General features: G+C 42.8%; 1 protein-coding gene and 2 pseudogenes across 1 annotated transcript; 2 read left to right on the top strand and 1 right to left on the bottom strand.

The window, feature by feature from the left end:
• Nucleotides 1-12484: 12484 nt before the first annotated feature.
• Nucleotides 12485-13090, bottom strand: LOC147449682 (uncharacterized; annotated as a pseudogene).
• An 887-nt stretch (nucleotides 13091-13977) lies between these two features.
• LOC147449681 (sugar transport protein MST4-like) lies at nucleotides 13978-14822 on the top strand (annotated as a pseudogene).
• A 4857-nt stretch (nucleotides 14823-19679) lies between these two features.
• Nucleotides 19680-20945, top strand: SKIP6 (SKP1 interacting partner 6). Its single transcript, XM_086522056.1, has one exon. It carries the CDS (start codon nucleotides 19832-19834, stop codon nucleotides 20891-20893), a length of 1062 nt encoding a protein of 353 aa, XP_086378182.1. The 5' UTR covers nucleotides 19680-19831; the 3' UTR covers nucleotides 20894-20945.
• Nucleotides 20946-21494: the final 549 nt, after the last annotated feature.

Genomic DNA, 21494 nt, shown 5'->3' with positions numbered 1-21494 from the left:
TTCAAAACAACTAGTGCGAGAAAGGCAAAGTAAGAGAGAGAGAGAGAGAGAGAGAGAGAGAGAGAGAGAGACAACTAGTTCGAGAAAGGCAAAGCAAGTGTGTGTGTGTGTGTGTGTGTGTGTGTGTGTGTGAGAGAGAGAGAGAGAGAGAGAGAGAGAGAGAGAGAGAGAGAGAGAGAGAACTAGTGCGAGAAAGGCAAAGTGTGTGTGTGTGTGTGTGTGTGTGAGAGAGAGAGAGAGAGAGAGAGAGAGAAACAACTAGTGCGAGAAAGGCAAAGTGTGTGTGTGTGTGTGTGTGTGTGAGAGAGAGAGAGAGAGAGAGAGAGAGAGAGAGAGAGACAACTAGTGCAAGAAAGGCAAAGTGTGTGTGTGTGTGTGTGTGTGTGTGAGAGAGAGAGAGAGAGAGAGAGAGAGAGAGAGAGAGAGAGAGAGAGAGAGAACACGCAATGGGTGCAATCTCTCCACACAGAAGAGTGAGTGTGTCACTCTTACAGATATTTAATTTATAGGCTAGATCGATGCTCAAAATGGCTACAAATATTCATAAGCATAAAACAATTATTGCTCACAATGAGCTCACAAAAATAATAACCAATGTACCAAAAATTCTAACTAATCCATTGGTATTTTAAGGACAATGGTATAAGGTCCCAACCTAGAGATTGGAGTTACTTGATTGTTGGCCTTCCTTTAATTTAAAATTCCATTGATGATACCTTACTCCAATTTAGAGACGGAAATATACGAGCAATAGAAGTGAGTGAGGTCCCTATCGGTCGGTTGTGGCTGTAAGGGTCCTACAACACAAGTTAGGTCAATAACCCAAAGGTTATGATAAGAGCTAAATCCTATTTCAGTAAACTAATATCTCAACATACTTAGGATCTATAAACAAAAAGAAAAAGCCAATATCATGAGTTTGCCGCTACCTTAGACTTTCTTCGTTTAACCAACAAAGTTTTGAAAAGGTCTTCTTATTTGCTAACCGCGAAGCCGGAAAAACATTTTCCTCTTCCTAACCGCTATGGATATCGGTGCATCATAAGATACAAGTGTTGCTAACCACATCTTATTCTTTGCTAACCATGATATTTCCTCGCTAAGGGCGAATTCCATCTGGCAAGGAGATACCCTGTTAGTAACTTCCTTTTCAAGGAATAACTTTTAATAGTGATCAAACAAGTTTTCCTTAGATCAAACAATACTTTTCCAATAACTCCTTTAACTTAATTTAGAAAACACATGCTTGTCTCTTGTGATGATAATCACATTCTTGGACGTTTTTGGCGACATTCTCGGCTTTTTGTACTAAGGTTAACTTATGTATGAACATTGCAAAAATTGATAATTTGGCTTACCAAGATTGGAATGGGTGTGACTATAACCTGCAGCTGAGGATCGCAATTAGAAACTTTGTTCACTAGTGCCACATATTGAGGATCCACTTGAGCATCAAGCACAACATTGGAACTTAGCGTTCTTTTTCTTGGTGGATGGTAGAGCTTAGGTAGATACGAAATTCAAGATTAACCCCACATTCTTTTAAAGGGATAGATGGCAAGGAGGTTTAACTCAATGGTTATCTACCTTGTGGTTGGTCAAAATAGTACTAAGATGGGTAACCTCCTGGTAACTTTTGAGTTCTGATAAATGGTTGTCCCTTGCATGTAACTGACGGTGCCAACAAAACCTTCATAGCCTCATTGCCAAGTATGCCAAGGACTATGCCTTAATCGCTGCATGATTTCCTTTTTTGGGGGGGGGGAGTGGAGGGGATGGTGTGCTCTCACCGTCGTGCAAAAAAAGTACTGCAAAGTTCTCTTGCTTTCTGTATATAATGTGCTCACCCTCTACCCCTTTATATAGGCCTCTAAGGTGTTTTATTCTTGGCACGTGCTTTTTGGCTTCTTGCCTTATATATCTCTAATTTTGGCTACACATCTCTTGTGTCACTACTTTTCATGCAGTCAACTATAGTTATCCTTCACTTTTAGTGAATTCACATCAGCCTCTCTTCTTGAGCCTTTTTTCTCGGTTATTTGAGAGCCACAAAATATTCAACAACCACTTTCTTAAAAGTAGGGGATTCTACAACCTTCCCTTTTCCATAAGATCTAAAACATAGAATTAACAAACTAGTCGTTCGATTCATGGGTGAGGAATTTTAATAGCGGTGTGACATTGACCAAGGCCCATTCAAATGGCAAGGGAAAAGAAATTGTGTGTGTGTGTGTGTGTGTGTGTGTGAGAGAGAGAGAGAGAGAGAGAGAGAGATAGATAGATTGAATTATCGTCCATGGAGGTCATATATGACCTATAGGACCAGAACAAAACAGTACAAAGGATTTCGTCTCATACATATCAGTTAAGGACTGAGAGTCCATCGAGTGGGGAGAAAAAAGATAAGGTGGGATGAACAAAAGTCTAAGATGAGGTAGGTGAGGAGGAGGGGGCCGGTTTGGGAGTTCGAAACTCTTGGATGATGGCTTTGCCTCCTCGGTAAACTGCCCATTTCCCTGCTGTGCGCGCTTCTCGCATCTTTTGGAGTTCGGTCTTCTTTTGTTTGAGTTGGGTGGGTGTGAGATCTTCAGCAAACCAAATTTTTGTGTCCTTGAGAAGCTTCGATTGCTCAAGGAGCTTGACTCGATCCGCTTTGGTCTTGAAGGTAAGAATTGCATGGTTGGTGCGATGCTCGTGAGCGAGAGTGGTGATTGTCGTTGGATCCCATTGTATCATGGGGGTTGTTGTTCGGATGCAATCGAAAGACTTGTGGAACTTGGGGTCCTCTTTTCCTTGCCAATCGCTCGGGAGTCCGCCAATGCGGACATTGAGAGCAATAGCATCTTGTCGTTGTTGTTCGCGTAGCGTAGACGCCACACGAACTTCGACTTCGCGAAAAATGACATCCTGTACTTGAGTTTTGACCGTCTCTGTGAGGGTGACTTCCGTCTTCGTATTGAGCTCGATTTCCTTTTGTTCCGTCTTCCCCTTGTTGGAGTCCTCCACTGTGGTGAGGCGAGACTCAATGGCTGCGAGTCTTTCCTTCAAAGCGTCATTTTCCTTGCGAAGTCTTTCGACTTCATGTTGAAGCCGGGCCATGCTGTCCACCTTTGGGGGTGTTGCCACAACGTCGACGAATGTGGGCTTCACGCGAGAAGAGGCTCGAGTGGCCATGGTGGGCAGTCTCTCAAGAGAAAAAATCACCTTCAAAGGCTTATAATCAACTTTAATTAAAGGAGCTCTCTCTGTGTAGCAAGTCGAGACTCGGGTGAGCAGAGGCTGAGACTGGCGGGCTTCAACATGGGCAAGGCTGAGACTGAGACTGGCGAGGCTGAGATTGGCCGGGCCTGGGCATGGGCCGAGACTGGCGAGGCTGAGATTGGCTGGGGTGAGCAGGGGCTGAAACTGACGAGCTCTAAAGAGAGCGAGAGTGCACGCGAGCAGAGCTGGGCGGGGTTCCTACTAGAGATGGGGAGCAGGGCTCTGTGGCCTCCCCTAGGGTTGCCCCCTCACCCAAGGGAGACCGGAGACACAGTAGGCCGCTCAAGAGAGAGAGAGAGAGAGAGAGAGAGAGAGAGAGAGAGAGAGAGAGAGAGAGGGAGGAAGAAGAGTTTTAGGCTGCTTATACACCACCCATTTAGAGGTGGAAGCCTACCATCACAAAATGGCTGGTGTTGTGAGATGGACAGCAACAGAGATCGCGGGCTGTCAAGACCCCCTACCCAAGCTCGGGTAGGGGTTGAGCTGATGACACTCCTTGCCGTAATAAACGTCAAACCGATAACTAATAGCCAATTCACATTTTAAAAATAAAATCTTTTTTGTGTGTAGCACTTGCTCACGTATGCAAAAAAGCAATGGGTAGGCAGCTATTCTATATTTCAAAAGACCTCAACTAGAGTGCTTCGTTAACCATATTTGAGATAAGTTAATGTGCAGAAGGGGATGCAGATGGAAAGGGTTAAATTGAGTAGAAATAAGAGAAGTAAAGGTAGAAGCAAGAGAGGAAGGGAAATAGTACAACACATCCTAATCATATAATATGAAGTTTATAATACAAAAAATCCTTGTCTAGGTTTAAGCAGCAGGAAGACAGGATAGACAATTTGAAGAGTCCGTCCACCCTGTGTGACAAGCAAGGCACCCAAAGAAGTACTTTTGAGTAGCGATAAGGTAGGATAGAAAATTTGTAAGGTCCATCCACCCTGTGTGACAAGCAAGGCGCCCAAATAAGTCCTTTTTAGCCTTGTTCGTCGCCCACGTGTGACAAGGGCCTTAGACACGTGGATGCATGATAAGAGCAAGAGAGATTTGAATGTGAGTGTATGCTAACAAAGTAACTAGCTTGCTTTGTTAGTAGCATTCGTATTGAATGGAGAACAAGTGAAGCCGAACGAATTAAAAAAGAGAACTTCTGCATTTATTCTTGAATTTTAGACAATTATTATTTCTTTGATTCAATCTCACTATAGTGTTTGTGTTCTTGTCATTCGTATAAGAATGTGCCTACTAATTTGTGCTTGGATTATTTTAACATTCAACATGCATTTATCTCTAAACAAGAAGCTTGGAGAGAGACACACCAATGAAAATGAAATGCTACATTAAATGTCTTCAAAATGCCAAAATGACCAATGAAACTAAACTGATACAATCATGGGGGATCTAATACAATGTTTGCGTACAATTTAAAATTAATTAAAATAAAAGCTAACATGAACATCGCTGTCTGACATTGGGTGCTATCCGAGGATGTGCTACATTGCTTGTTGAAGAGCATCACCAATGTCCGCCTATGTAAATAGTCGTCTCCCATGTCATGCTAGAATAGTCTTGATCCACTGATGGAGCCTCTGTTGATATCGTGGTGGCTCTCATAGATGTGAACATCGAGATCTCCCAAGCTCAATGTCTCTATTAGTCAATATACCTCTGGTATAGGTGGACTTTGAAGTCTATTGTGAAGCTTGCTCATCTGATTGCCAAGTCTCTACTGTGAAGAACTCAATGATCTCCTTCTATGAATGTCTCCCACTATCTAATCTCTTCAAGGGACTCTCCCTATGTCCGTGCAGCTCTAGCATAAACAACCCAGGCATATTTGATCTTGATATCTCATGACTCTAGCCAGTGGTCCATAGCCCTCTCTGAATAGAGAGTGAAAACGGCCTATGTCGTATGTGATGTAGCTCTGTCTCTGGCTCTATATGACACAACTAGAAAAGTATGGCCTCTGTTGGTATTTACTCTCCTAAATGTGCAAGTCTCAGTCTCTAGCTGATGTGATGACGTACGTATCTGACCAAAATCACATCGTATACCATGGGATAAATGAGTGTCCATAAGGCAGGTTTGATCACATATCCATCCTCTATGAGCTAGAGAAGATGCTCTCTGTAGAAATCTATCTTCGTGCCAAGCTCTCGTGTCGGCTCTGTCCATGTCCTCCTAGTGTCTGGATCAAATCCTGTCTCCCTCATGAGGCGGGTAATATCGGTTCGTGTGAGGGACAAGGAGGGTGCATCCAACGAGTGGAAAGGGGGTAGTCTATCCATACTAAATTTATGTAGCTGAAACAAAGATGTAATTTGTGCATACCAACAAGATGTATCTCACCTTTTCTTGCTCAAATAGGCCGCGTGTGAGTGCTTGAACTTTTAATGCATATTAAATTTATTTAAATTAATTCGTATATTGATTAAAAAAAAATTCATGCTTTAAAAGAAATTATGGTTTGTGTTGTGAAATTCCGTTTTGAATTAGGAAAAAAAAATCGTTTTGGTTTATGAAAAAATCTTGTTTTCAATTGTCGTTTTTGAAATTATGTGATTGATGAGGTTTAGGTTTTAGGTTTCGGTTACGTTTAGTTTAGGTTAGGATATATATAGGTTATATGTTAGGTTTTATTTGCCGAACTCACCCTTCCCTTATGCACTAGATATGTTTTGAAAGGATTTTTAATTTTATGAGATTGGGGAGACCTATAGCTTGAAGTTAATATAGCCACCTAAAAAGGTTGAAATTTAGAGGTAAACTTTAATTTAGAAAGTAAAAACCTTTACAAGTTGGGACGAAATCAGTGTTAAAGCCTGCAATTACAGTAGTTGATATTCCTCTACACATTTCCAAGTTTTCAAAGACGACCTATTTTTTCAAGCACAAATATGAGCTACATTTACTACTAGAATTTGTGAGAGTTGAACCGCATAATCAATTTGTGCAAAACAATTGCGTCATTTGCAAGTCATAAACTTCAAGATCATGGAGAGAGAGACAGAGGGGGGGGGGGGGGGCTAAGGGAGATGATGAACCACGTGCTCTTCAAAGCTAGCACTCACCACCAATGTAACCTCCTACTCATTCTTTGTTTATTGGGATATGGTATGGTCACCATTTTGTGTGTGTGTGTGCGCGTGCGTGTGTGTGTGTGTGTGTGTGTGTGTGTGTGAGAGAGAGAGAGAGAGAGAGAGAGAGAGAGAGAGAGTGTGTCTTTGTGTGTTTTTTTTTGGTGTGTGGGGGGGGGGGGGGGGGGGGGGTGTTTGGGGTTGGGGTTGGTAACATTTAAGAAAAAGCAATGGTATGTATGTACATGTCATATGTACCCAACATGATATTAGGAACTAGAGAAACACACACACTAGACTAGTGTGTGCGCACACGCGTGCGGTATAAAGAGAGAGAGAGAGAGAGAGAGAGAGAGTCTTGGCCATGGACAACATGAGAACAATCGAAGGGCTTTAATATATCATTGCAACCCTGGGCAAATGCTGGTCAGTGGTGCCAATGGTGGTTGAATAATAAGCCCAAGTCTTGGGTGTCAAGTCGAACCATCATGTGTTGTGAGCCGGCAAGTGAAAGTCACGCGACGGGGACAAAATGCATGCAAGAACTTGAAAATCCGAAGGACCCAAGTAGTAGGGGCGACACATAAGATCATATGTTCACAAGAGCGCTCCAGAGGACAACACATGGACGAGTGGTAAGGGGAACCGAGCATGTTACCCCTTATATTCAATGACTCGTCGAACCAAGAAGGCAACAAACAAGCGCCTCTATTCAAATTGCATCATTGCATCCAAGTGCAAATCAAAGGCTACCCCACTTAACTTATAACCACTACATAAGAGTGCACCGGAGATGAGTCCGTCGACCAGCATGTTGTCAACTCATTGATCGATCGGAGCTGGTAGTTAAAGATAGTACAAAGGGAAAAAGAAAGGGCCCTATAATTTTTACCACCACTGTATTCAAGTTCTTGGAAGCCCCCTCGTTGTTTGAGCTCCCAAAAAGCAAAGCCTTTTCTCTAGGTGACAGTGACCAACTACTCGCAAGAAGCTGCAAGTGCCAAGCCATCTTTTTCTATTCTCTTCTACCTTGTAAAAAGCCTCTAGTTACTGTTATGTTGTCATACATGATAGTGCCCTTTGCCAATCTTGCATACATACATGATTACATTATGAAACATGCATCAAAAGTACATCCTCCTACATACATATATCTATAATTAAAAATTATATATGTGCAATATCTAACATATACATGTATACACCTATGCGTACATTCGCATGCCCTGGCCGATCCTTCTTCCCAAACGTGTCGGAGGCAAGGTTGACTTCTAATGGGCACACTATTCAAAACGGACGAAGTACCCAAAAACAAGTAAAATGCTATCAAAAAGCAACCGCCATTCGGGGGTTTCTAATGAAGCTCATAGACTGTCGGACAAATGCACTTCAAAAAGTCCAAACTCCTAGCCGTATGTCTAATTGCGTCGATGATAGGAATGGATCTTTGGGTTATTCACACTTATAAAGTCATTGATAAGCAAATCATCTATAGAAAGAAACTTCATTGTACATCAATGGAACCCAAGGAAGGGTTCATAGGAGGATAGTATCCAAAACTTCAAAAGAGCAACAGACTCTTTACAACATGGCAAACAGTAGCCTCTCATAGAATTACAAAATAGCCAGTTTGTCCTAAGATTTTAGCATTAATTTCACATAGAACTAGTACGGCCGGTCGTCTTCGGCGGCCTCTCTCTCTCTCTCTCTCTCTCTCTCTCTCTATCGTGCGCAGAGGAGCTTCTCTCGTTTTGAACTTTAGCCTTCATATTGCAATTTTTGACACGTGTAAAGAACACTTGCTCTGCCATTATAGAATACATATAGATTACAAAAATAGCCGGTTTGTTATAATTTTCTAGCACTAACAATTAGCTTCATATTAAACAAGCATAAATGGCTCACACATAAATAAAATGTATATAACTCTCTTAATAGCTTCAATATATATTCACTACTTATATAGTGTAACGACACACTAAAGAGAAGAAAACGCTGAAGGAAAAATAAGAATGAGAAACACATATATGACACAAAAAGTCTTTCTTTCCATTTTCATGGGTTCTTTTCATTTTCGAAACTCACCCTTCACTTATCAACTTAAGATGTTTTGAAAGGCTTTTCATTTTTTCTAGATTGGGCAGACCTACTTTCTTATGAGATTGGGGAGACCTACTAGGTTAGATTTAAATTAAAGGTTAAATTAAGTTATAAGTTAGGTTATAGGTTATAGGATAGGTTAGCTAGATTATAGATTAGGTTTAGGCAACAAGTTAGGTTATAGGTTAGGTTAGGTTAAGTTATAGGTTGTATGTAAAAAGTTAAGTTACGTTATATGTTAAGTTAACTCATGTTTAGGTTATAGATGGATGTTGTGTTCGGACAGCTAGAACTTATGTACTTTTATGTTAATTTAAACACTTATTGGTGAAACATCCAAACACGACCATCTACCAGCATCTAAACCATAACCCATCTAACCCTATTAGCAGACTGAAATGGCCAAGTGCTACACTAATTGGATTTGGAGCGACCAAATCAAAATTTGCCAAACCTAAGCGGATTTACGTAGCCTACCCTAACGCTCCAAATATAGTAATGTATTAGAGGCCAAAACAAAAGTCGCTAATCTAAAGCCGATAACCCTTATCAGCTACCCCTAAGAAGACTAAATGGCCTAATGATACCCTAATAGTTTTAGAGCGCTTTACTTTAGTGGCTTTACATAGTGTGCCCTAATTAACGTCCAAACACGGTGCGCCATCTATTAGCGGCCAAACCATAATCCATAGAACCCTAAGCGGCTAGCCCTAAGCGGATTGAAATGGAAAAATGCTACACTAATCCAATTTGGAGCGGCCAAACCTAGGCAACTTTACATAGCACACCATAACACTCCAAAATACGGCCATCTATTAGGGGCTAAACCAACAGTAGTCCTAAGACGCTAACCCTAGGTGGCTAGCCCTAAGCGGATTGAAATGGCTAATTGTTATCCTAATCCAATTTGGAGCAGCCTAACATAAGCGGCTTTACACTGTATACCATAACTTCTAACTGTCCGAACACAACGTCCATCTATTAGTGGCCAAACGAAGATGACTTGTGTACTTCTAAAAATGCAAACGGACTTCGGTTAGGTTAGGTTATAGGTTAGGTTAGGTTATAGGTTAGGTTAGGTTATAGGTTAGGTTAGATTATAGGTTAGGTTAGAGCTAGCGACAAATAATAGAAAAAATGCAAACGGACTTCGAAGATGACTCAAACGGTTTAGGTTATAGGTTATAGGTTATGTTAGGTTTAGGTTATAGGTTAGGTGAAATTATAGGTTAGGTTAGAGCTAGCGACAAATGAATAGTAGAAAAAACGCAAACAGACTTCAAAAGTAATTCGTGTACTTCGAAACATGCAAACAGACTCCAATTAGGTTAGGTTATAGGTTAGATTTAGGTTATAGGTTAGGTTACGTTAGGTTTAGGTTATAGGTTAGGTTAGATTATAAGTTAAGTTAGAGCTAACAACAAATAGTAGAAAAAACACAAACAGACTTCGGTTAGGTTTTGTTATAGGTTAGTTTTAATTTGGTTATAGGTTAGGTTATAGTTTACGTTATAGGTTAGGTTAGGTGTACACAAATTTCAAAAATACTAATATATAGTCATTGACCCTATGGTCCTAATCTCCGTGTACCTCTAGATTGAGGTTTGCGGGGATCGGATGTGAGATTGTTAGAGCTCGAACTAGCAGCAAATTGGACTTCAAAAGTGCACATAGACTTCAAGAACCTTAATATATAGTCTTTGACCAATAAAGACAAGGTTATTACTATGTGGTGCTAATTTCCATGCACCTCTAGACCGAGGTGTGCGGGGATCATGCGTGGCTAGAGTGTGAGGTTGTTAGAGCTAGCATGAAATAGTTGAAAAAACACAATCGGACTTCCAAAGTGCACACAGACTTCAAGAACCTTAATATATAGTCATTGACCAATAAAGACAAGATTATTACCTTGTGGTCCTAATCTCCGTGCACCTCTAGACCGAGGTGTGCGGAGATCGGACCTGGCTAGAGAATGTGAGGTTGTTAGAGCTAGCAACAAATAGTTGAAAAAATGCAATCAGACTTCCAAAGTGCACACAGACTTCAAGAACCTTAAAATATAGTCATTGACCAATAAAGACGAGATTATTACCCTGTGGTTCTAATATCCGTGCACCTCTAGACCGAGGTGTGCGGGGATCGGGCATGACTAGAGAATGTGAAGTTGTCATGTACTTAGTAGTGTGTAGTTAGAACAACTAGAATTTTATTATTTGTTGCATCATTGGTAGATAAAGTATGGATGATAGGATGGCGTGTCCTTGTGTGCATTGCAAGCATCAGATCTTTCGAAAACAAAAAATCTACCACCAACAATCATACGCAATCACGGTCTCTTTTCGATTGAGCAACTACAAGACCTACATTATTGATCTCATGGTCTAGAGACAGAAGGTCAAACTCCGCAAGTAGATATTGCTCCAACTTCATCCCAGAGAAGACAATTTTCAAACGAGCAACCATCGACTGAGTCCTCCCAACCAATACCTGATGTGGCATTTTAAGAAGTAGAGATGGAGCAGATGTTGGACGTGTTCATTGACATAGATCCCATCATTGAAAACATAGAAGATGACAACATTGAATGCAATACTGCGGACCAACATCAGTCATCCCATTCATATCGACAGCATGATAGCAACGATAAAGAGGACGAGATGATGCAAAGTCTTGCCAGCATGCCACTTTACGATCTCAGTTCTCTGTACCGTGTTGGCAATGCTTATTTTGGAGTCTGTCTACGGTTGGTCTGACTCCTCAATCATCACAGAGCTTTTCAGGTAAATACATTGTATCCTAAGCATGATAAAGTGCAAATTACAGTTTAATAATGTGATCAAGGGGCTGATTTGTTCATGTAATGACAGGTTGCTCAATGAGCAAATCTTCCCAGAAGAGAACCACATACCCCCTACCTGTCCAGCCGCTAAAAAGCTTCTTACTAATTTGGACTTGAATTATCAAAAAATACATGCATGTCCTAATGATTGTATATTTTTTTGCAATGAGTATGCAAATTTGGAAGAGTCCCCCAATTGTGGATCAAGGAAAATTTATCCGTGCAAAGGTCCTTCAACACTTTCCTATCATTCGAAGAATAAAGAGCATGTTCAGGTGCAAGTCCATAGCCGCTTTGATGACATGGCACTCAAATCCTAGATCGACAGATGATGTGATGTGGGTACCTGCTAACTCTCGTGCATGGAAGCACATAGAGGAAAGTTGTCCTACATTTAAGAACGAACCTCGATGTATCCGCTTTGGTCTAGCAATGGACGGAGTTAACCCATTTGGATTACGGAGTTCGTCATGGAGCATGTGGCTATTTGTCTGGTTAATTATAACCTTCCACCATGGCTAGCTATCAAGAAGGGGCATATGTTGTTGTCATTGATCGTCCCAGGAAAGTACAAAGCAAAGAACATGGACGTCTATCTGGCACCACTTATAGAAGAGCTCCAAATTTTGTGGATAGGAATCGATGTGGTTGATATGTCCCAACCAATCGGACGATGGAATGTACATGTGCAAGGTATTCTCATGTGGACCATGCACGATTGGCCAGGCTTCAGTGAGTGCTCAAGTAAGTGCCTTTGAAACCCTCACACACATGTGATTCTTGGCTATGCCAACGCTTTTATATTTTAATTTTGTGATGTTTCAGGCTTGAGTTACTCGAGCAATCATGCATGTCCGAAATGTGGTCCTCGACTTGGCTTCCGGCGCTCTGAGCATTTGAGCAAGACAGTTTACAAGGAGCATGGTAGATTTTTGCCTGAAGGACATGAGCTACATGTGATTCCTGGCTATGCCAACGCGTTTATATTTTAATTTTTGTGATGTTTCAGGCTTGAGGTCCTTTGAGCAGAGAGAGAGAGAGAGAGAGACTGATAGACTGAATTATCATTCACATAGGTCAGATATGACCCATGGGACCATACAAAACATAACAGTGTTTTCTTCTAAGTGAAGGGGTTTTGGTTGGATACATATCAATTAAGGACTGAGGGTCCGCTAGGAGGGTAAAAGAAATGAAAAGCCTAAGGGGAGTCAGGTGAGGGGGGAGTCCCTTTAGGAGTTCAAAACTCCTGGATAATGGCTTTACCACCTCTGTAGATGGCCCATTTACCTTGCTTGCGCACTTTGTGCACTTTCTCGAGTTCATGTTTTTTGATCTTGAGCTGATTTGTAGTCAGTTCCTGAGTGATCCATACATTTGTTCCTCTGAGGACGTGCGATTGGCATAGCAACTTAATCCGTTTCTCTTTATCCTTGAAAGTGAGAACACAATGCTCGGGTGGCACATGCCTATGTGTATCATTGATCCAAGAGATGGTTTGTGGCTTGACGTTAACTAGTTGAATAATGTCGTTGAGCTTAATAAGTGCTTCTTCGAGGGTATCCTTGGTGGTGCACCATGGTGAGGGTAGCCCACCGGTCTAGACCTTGAGGACGTTCTCTTCATGTAGTTGTTGCTCGCGAAGCTCCGTTGTCACACAAGTCTGCACCTTGGCAATGGTTGCCGAGTGAGCTTGGCATACCTGCGCTTCGACTTGCTTGACCTTGTTGTTGGCGAGATCGACCATGGAATCAAAGCGTGCCTCTAGCTCGCTAAGGTGAGTTTTGAGGTCACAGTTTTCTTCCATGAAATCAATCGAGAGCCGTTGAAGTTGATGCGGTCCAGTTTACTGGGGGCTACTAGCACTGTGGTAAAAGTCGGTCGTGCTCTGAGAGGGGTCCTCGGGGAATTTGTCATCCTTAAACTCGAATATAATCTGCTCCAATGTGCCTCAAGACTCTGTTCTAAGTAGACTCTACTCCAAGTATCTCCATACTGGACTCACTTTGCTCTGCTTTAAGTGTTCCTCTAGAGTATGCTCGAAGTGCCCGTTTGGAGAGCACCTTGAACCTCCTCTGATTGAGAGTACCTTGAGTACTGCCTGTGGTTGCTTGTGAGCTCTAAGGCTCAAAACATGAGCGGAATATAAATCAAAACTTGCTGAGACATGACGAATTTGACAAATGCTGACGATCAAAGAACCTGACGGCCTTGAGTCTTGTGTGTTGTGTAGAACCAGCCGTTTGATGAACTTGACAAACAGTGACAAGCAGAGAATCTGATGGGCTGAACTGGTGAACCTGTGTAGAAGCGAGGTTCCCTTGATCTTGATGGGACTGACTTGGGCGTTAATGCCTACCCCACAAGGTCACCCCTCACCTTGAGGGAGGCACACGAGGCACAGGAAGGGAAGAAGCTAGGGTTCGGGGGGGGGGGGGAAAGGGGGGGGGGGGGGGGGGGGGAGAGAGAGAGACAGAGAGAGAGAGAGAGAGAGAGAGAGAGAATTTTTTACTTGGTAACACTAACATGGTTTTGCAGATTCTTGAGCGGCCTCTTCTCGGCTCAAGAGAGTAGCTCCAAGATTCTTGACCAGAATCACATAGGAAGCAAGTTGGGTTTCAATAAAGTGACTTTCTTATTCGTAGATGCTTAGAGTTAAGGTCTATCGCATGATCTATCTATCTTTTTTTGGCCATGAAAAGCAATGCTCTATGCAACTATAACACACAAGGTGCGACACTGATTCTAGTTGGACGTGCACCGGCCCATGACTCCTCCGTCTCTGGCCAGGCGCCCAAGCTTACCCTATACATTTCTTCACATGCCTGCTTGCACTGCTTGCAGGAAGTGGCGGCCTCATGTATGGCTATGATCTGGTGATGGCAAGTGGCGTGTCCGTCATGGACGACTTACTTCATAGCTTGTACACCAGCGTCCACATGAGCGAGAAATATGTGAAGCAGGACAACTACTGCAAATACAACAACCAAGTGTTCCAACTCTACACCTCTTGTCTCTACATGGCTACTCTACTGGCCACATTCGTGGCAAGATTGCTCACATGCAAGCACGGCCATTGGAGCACCATCCTCATGGCAGGCATTCTCTTGAGTGTGGGGACCATCCTTGGAGCTACTTCCCACAATGTGGGCATGCTACTGCTTGGGCGGGTGCTTCTGGGATGTGGTTTAGGCTTTGCAAACCAGGCCATTCCTCTCTATCTCTTTGAGATTGCACCACCAAGCTGCAGAGGAGGCTTCAACACTCTCTTCTCCATCAACATCGCCCTCGACATCTTCCGAAGAAATTTGGTTAGTTCCTTGACATCGCACTTCCATCCATGGGGGTAGCGATTGTCTCTCGCAGTGGTGATGGCAGGAGTGCCAGCCATCACCGTCACCCTGGCAGGCCTCAACCTCATGGACACTCTTAGCTTGCACACACAAGCCCATCAACATCAAAGGACAAAAGCCTTGCTCATTATTGAAGCCCAACCATCTCCTAGCATTTTCTTTTCACACATCCAAACAAAGAAATAAGTCATTTTCGTGGTTCCCTTTCTTTGCTTTTGCTCCCTCATATCATGCCTGTTGCAGAAAATTGTAGCTCCAGCTGCATCATAGACTCTACCAACGCTGACTTCGAGGAAGAGACGATGAATGCAGCAGTTGTACAAAGCAAGGTGCTCTCAGAGATTGTGCAGCAAAATGCACAGACAAAGTACCTGATGTTAGGTTTCAGGCCAAGTGGCTGGTGGCCGGTTTGGCCGGGCGCCCGCCCATTATCACTTATTGGTTATAATGATAACCATAAGGAGTAGAGAGGTTCTTCTTCCTCTCTTAAGCTCCACCAAACCCTACTGTGTGTTTCTCCCCCTTGTCCTTCCCTCTCTTGCATCCTGCACTCACTTCTCCGCATCTCCCACAAGTGGTATTAGAGCATCCAGGAGCCCCGACATCACCGCTCCCCATCCCGCACGTGCAACCTTGCTTGGGAAGAGCTTGAGGGAAGCTCAAGTTTTGTGTAGAGCCAAAATCGGAAGCTTGGCTTGGAGAGCAAGAAGGAATTGAGGGCAAAGCAAAAGGTTCAAAGCTCTGCAGAATCAGGACTCAGGCAGGAGAACCAATCGAGCAAGCAATTGCAAGGAGTGGAGCCTGCTGGGAATCGCAAGGTAGCTTGGGAGTGTTTGTGGTTACACTCTCTCTCTCTCTCTCTCTCTGAGGGCCTCACACACACACACACACACACACACACACACACACACACACACACACACACACACACACACACACACACACACACTCAAAGGGCTCACGAATAGTGAGGGCACTCACACACAATCAAGTGTGCAAGTAATTGAAGTAGCTGCAGCTCATAGCGAGGAACAAAAAAAGAGGAAATTGACAGTTGGCAGTCTCATGTTCACCATAGTTAGCACATGGCCAGACATTGCATATGCAGTGGGAGTGGTCAACAGGTATATGGAAAATCCAAGCATAAAGCATTGGGAAGCAATGTAGCACATCTTGAGATACATCAAGGTCTCAACTAGCAAGTGCTTACGCTTTGGGAACAATGATTATGTGGGTTGTGTGGACACTAGACGATCCATATCTAGCTATGTTTTCTTATCTACTGGAGCAGCATTCTCGTAGGAAAAAAGCATTAGCAATGAAACACATCTTGAGATACATCAAGGGCTCAACTAGTAAGTGCTTACGCTTTGGGAACATTGATGCATCGGTAGTTGGATACATTGATTCGGATTATGCAGGTTGTGTGGACACTAGGTGATCCACATCTGGCTACGTTTTCTTGTTTGCTGGAGCGGTAGTCTCTTGGAGATCATGTCTTCAGAATTGCACTTCGTCTACCACCACTGAGGAAGAGTATGTTGCAGTTTTTCGTTCTAGTAAGGAAGCTGTGTGGTTATTTCGACTAGTGGGAGACCTTGGTATACACCAGACTCCAGTGCTATATTGCGATAGTCACAGTGCAATTGCATTAGCAAAGAGCCTCGTGTTTCACTCCAAGTCAAGACACATAAAGGTCAAGTATCATGTGGTACGGGATATTTTGGTTAGCAAACACATTGAGTTAGCCAAGCTTCACACGGATGAAAACCCAACGATGCTCTAATGAAGAGCTTAGTCTCAGAGCGGTTCACACATTGCATAAAGATGATGGGTGTAGGGTGAAGCTATGGTCATGCTTCACATTTGTATAGCTGTACATAATAGCCACTTGGGCCACGTTGGCCTTCAAGTGGGAGATTGTTAGGTTTTAGGCCAAGTGGCCGGTGGTCGGTTTGGTCGGGCGTCCACCCATTATTGCTTATTGGTTATAATGATAACAATAAGGAGTAGAGAGGTTCTTTTTCCTCTCTTAAGCTCCACCAATGCCTGATGTGTGTTTCTCCCCCTTCTCTTCTTCCCTCTCTTGCATCCTGCACTCACCTCTCTGCATCTCCCACACTTGAGAGAGGTGTGCAGTTTAGATGGCCGTGTGGACGTCCTTTCCTTCAAACAAAGGGTGTCTATAATAATAAGCAAGATATGAACCACATTAGATTGGGAAAATACATTGATTTGACAAAACCAAATGGCCCACATACAATACCATCGAGGGGAAAGGCTTCACATGATTTTTGTTTGGCTGAAGGGTTAAAGGAGAAAGGTCCACATGATCTAACATGCCTTGCATTATAGGACACATCATCCTCCAAATGCAAAGAAGTTACCCTTCTGGAATTCCAAGTCCCAAATGCTGCATTATGTATGTCCATAGCACCTTCAATATCTCAAAAACGGGACATACCTTTGTTCAACAATCAATTGATTGAGCATCCACCTTCTCAAATTTATTGCTCTCCATTCTACCTCATTCGGGTCCAAAGTATACCTTCTCAACCTTAACCCAAGTAGCCAACACATTGCACGCCAAGGGGTCCTTCCACAATCTCTTTCGCACCCGGAATGCACTACAGGTGTCATAAAATCTAATATCTAACCAACCCAAATGATTTTCTCATATTAAACTGATCATTTGATGTGGGATAATAAACAGGAACAAGGGTTAGAATATAGACATGTGCTTATGGATCTGTCTCAACATGGGTCCAAGGTTAAAGGGGTCCAAATGAGAGATGGTATGTTAAAGAGAAATGCTACCTTAATGGAGCTTAAAGACCTTAGGGTTAGCTTCATTAAAGACCTCCAAAAGTTAGCATTGAAAAGTCCTTTGACCTTAGGCAAGTTAGGGTTGACCTTGAGGTGGGAATCCTACCCAAGCATGAGGTGCTTGTCGTGCTTGCTAACTAAGGTACTTAAGGTGTTTGTGGGAACCTTACCCAAGCTTGAGGTGCTTCTCATGCTTAAATGACTAAGGTTCTTGAAGTGTTCAATTCAATCATGATCTCTCAAGAGGCATAAACGATTTTCATGCTTAAATGACTAAGGTGCTTGAAGTGTTCAATTTAAACATGATATCTTAAGAAGCATGAAATACACATGTCAAGATCCTCCCCATTTGGCCCTGATGATGTGCTTGAATCCTATTGGATAGGCTTTAAAGGGGTCCAATGAGAATTTAAATGCATAGAAATAAATAACTAAGTTCTTTCTCTCAAAGAGGAAAAAGAGGACACATGTCCAAATGATATAATTAAATAATAAGAGAGAGAGAGAGAGGGAGAGAGGACGAGAGAGAGGTGGACCAAGCATGAGAAGGGATATACTCTCCCACACACACACACACACACACACACACACACACTCTCTCTCTCTCTCATTGTGTGAAGTGCAAAGTGCAAGAGCTCCATCTCCTTCTCCAAGCTTGTTAAGAAGTTGAGAGCCTACACCAACACTCTTGGCTATGGAATGCAAATCCAACCAAGAGCAATGATTAGAACATAAAGTTCATTCTGTTTCTCTTTAAGTTTAATATGTATCCTGCATCTTTTGTATTTGTCTTTACGCATGTTTTGTGTTCGACAGAGAGGACATATATTCATAGTAGTGGATGTTTTGATGTGCACAACTCAACACTACAAAGTTTGTTATCAATTCCCCATGCCTATGTGTTTGCTTGGCGCAACACATAAATGCTACGGGACAAGGCACGACTTTCGTTTCTTATAATTTTGGAAGAGATCATAGTGCCAACCCTCCACCATACTTTTGTATGGTACTTCTGCATGACGTGCATTGTATATTTAGCATTTTCACTTTGTGACGCTTCATTGCAAGAAAAAATGTTAAACTATTCACATTGCTTTTATGTAGCTTGACTCAAACATTGTCCTCCGGCTTGCACAATTGGACGGCATCTGTATACGATTATCAGGTCGACAGTGCAATTTAATTTTTATAGTCTATTGATACTTTTTGCATTTTTTGAGTTTGTCACTCAATGTTTCCTTAAGTTTAGTTTAGCCACATGTTTTCCTCAGTAGTACATGCTCAATCTCGATCATCATATGTATATATCAAATAGATTGTATGTGCTTCTTTTCTCATAGTTGGACAATTCAACTTATGTACTGCAATACTCGATGTACATGTTTACTTTTTTCCTAGGTGGTTGATGTCAATCTACGTATGTTCTTATTTGGTGATGGATGCATCTTATATATTGTAAGCCAACGTTCTCCTTTGCATAACCGTTCTGTAGCACGAAGACAAATCTTTATCCCAGTGTTTTCCTCCTCAATATGCTTTGCATTAGGTGCTGTGATCGATAGCCAAGACTCTCCAACTATGACAACATCTCTCTCTCTCTCTCTCTCTCTCTCTCTCTCTCATTCTATGAGAAATAATAGAAAATTGACTACGCTTGATTCAAAGTAAGATGGGTGCCTCAAAGATGGGTATCCAATCTAGAGACTAAATGGCCGGCGATATTACTAGGCTGAATGGAAATCTACAAATAAACCAAAGTAGGTTAAGGAGAAGAGTTTAAGCATAATGATAAGTTGCAACCCTTTGCTCGATTTATTTATCCCCTTTATTAGCCCTTTGTCGTATAGTGAGTCCTATAGGACATAACTTGCTTCTTCTCAATGGTCATCAAGTCCCAATCTGTTGTTGCCTATCAATTGGTTGTACTCATCTGTTATGTTCCACAACAAAAGTTGAAATGACAACAATCACAACCAACCAAGTAACCAATTGCGTTCAAAATCTATCTTGCTCTCACTGCTCAAAACAGTTGTAGAGAAAACCGTGAAATTGGACCATTTTAGAGACACTAATAGAAGCAATCAATAATCATATCATATATGTTTAATACATACGCAATTACTTTTTTAAAAAACACCAATGCACTTTGTACTTGTTATTTAATGTTAGATGCTTGATGTCAAGCTGCGTATGTCTTGTTATGTTCTATAGCAATGCCCACCAAGCAAAACTAGTTTAACGCCGGCAAGCTTTGAACCAATCTACCATCATGCACTGTGCACTTGACAAAGAGAGCGTGAGTGAGGAACAGAGAGAGAGCTCCTGCGCGCACACAGTGAGGAGGGAATTTGTGTATGTGAAGACGGTGAATGGGGTTGCAGGAGGGGAGTCCTCCTTGCTTAGAGTTGATTCCTGGCCTGCCTGACGATTTAGCAGTGCAATGTCTGCTGCGGGTTTCACGCCTGCATCATGGGTTGCTTCGATGTGTATGTCGCCGCTGGTGCAGCCTACTCAGCATGCCCACCTTCTTCGATCTCCGCATCCAGCACAAACTCGCCCAGGAATGGCTTTATGTCATGCTCCGGACATCCAACGGTGAGTACAAATGGTTCTCCTTTGTTGAGGACACCCACCTGTGGCTTCCTCTTCCCCCTCTCCCTCAGAACACCATAGGTGCTGCATGCACCGTGGCTGGTGGCAAGCTCTACATGATAGGAGGCTCACAGGGAGAGCGTTCGAGCAGAAGTGTTTGGGCTTTCGACCCACGCTTCAATTCATGGCGAACTGTGGCCTCCATGAAAGTAGCACGCGAGTTTGCAGCTGCTGGTGTGATTGCAGGCCAGATCTATGTATTGGGTGGTTGTTTACCCGGCTCGTCTGTTCGCACTTCTGCGAATTGGGCTGAAGTTTATGACCCGCGTTCAGATGAGTGGAGTAGTATTCCAAGCCCACCAGAAAAGAGGTACAAATGGATGCATGGGAATGCTGTTCTTCACAACAAGCTCTTTGCGGTTGCCGATATGGGTGGCATCATATTCGACCCGTTTCACTCGACATGGGACTGCATATCTGATAAACTTGATGCAGGCTGGAGAGGGAGGGCGGCAGTTATTGACGACATTCTGTTTTCATGCAACAATGCAGGCAAGTTGTTCGGGTATGACTGCCAGGAAGATATGTGGCTGGAAGTGCAGGGGTGGGAAAAAGATGTACCCAAGTTGGTGTCATGTGCCATGCTTACAAACGTAGGGGGGAAATTGTATGTGCTATGGGAGATACCTCAAAGTGGTTGGGAAACCAAGTTTGCCCTTGCGGCTTTGGCGGTGTCGAAAGGACCCAGGCTTTTAACAGGAAAAGTTCTCTGGTATCATGTAATCTCCTGCAGTATGCTCATTGGGGCAACCATTCATTCAATATCAATTGCCTTGTAAATTTACTACGTCGTGCAGTGTTATTGGCTAACTTAAACATTGTTACAGAGCTGTCGAAGCCTAGTTAGGTCGTTTGTGTGTAAAAACTGTGCTTGGTTGCATGGAGACTGAGCTTATGCAGTTGAGGGCTTGGTGTTTTTGTAAAAGCATCTTGGGGTGCATGCATGCGTGTGAGCGCGTGCGGGTGTGCATGCGTGCGCTTGCGTGCTGTGGGGCATAGGAGGACCGGTAACTTCCCAATTTCGAGTCGTTTTTGCACTTTATGGAGTCTGGAAACTTAACTCTTGTTATCTGATTTTCCCTTGACGCTCTTCGCACGTGTCTCTTCTATTGATCCATGATTTAGTGACTTCTTTGGAGGCTTGCTGATTGGTCTGTAAGGTGGTCGGTTATAGTTTGCCGATGGAATAAGGACTACTTCAGCTAGCAAGCCTCATATTAGGATTGTGGATACCTCCCCAATGTCGTTTGTTTCAGAGCCGAGTTAGAGAAATTTAACTAGGCAGATGAGCTCCTAGCTTAGAGTCCATTGGATTGGAGTAGAGCTTTCTGCCATTTGTTGAAGATGGAGACAGGGCATGGATCTATTTGGTCGATGCGA

Source organism: Adiantum capillus-veneris, chromosome 10 (genome assembly GCF_014529385.1).
Source record: "Adiantum capillus-veneris isolate H3 chromosome 10, ASM1452938v2, whole genome shotgun sequence".
Classification (NCBI taxonomy): Eukaryota; Viridiplantae; Streptophyta; class Polypodiopsida; order Polypodiales; family Pteridaceae; genus Adiantum; species Adiantum capillus-veneris.
This window is presented reverse-complemented; position numbering and strand designations above follow the sequence as displayed.

What these genes read in the sequence shown, in the direction of transcription:
- SKIP6 (XM_086522056.1), top strand. Translation starts at nt 19,832, where the DNA reads ATGGGGTTGCAGGAGGGGAGTCCTCCTTGCTTAGAGTTGATTCCTGGC.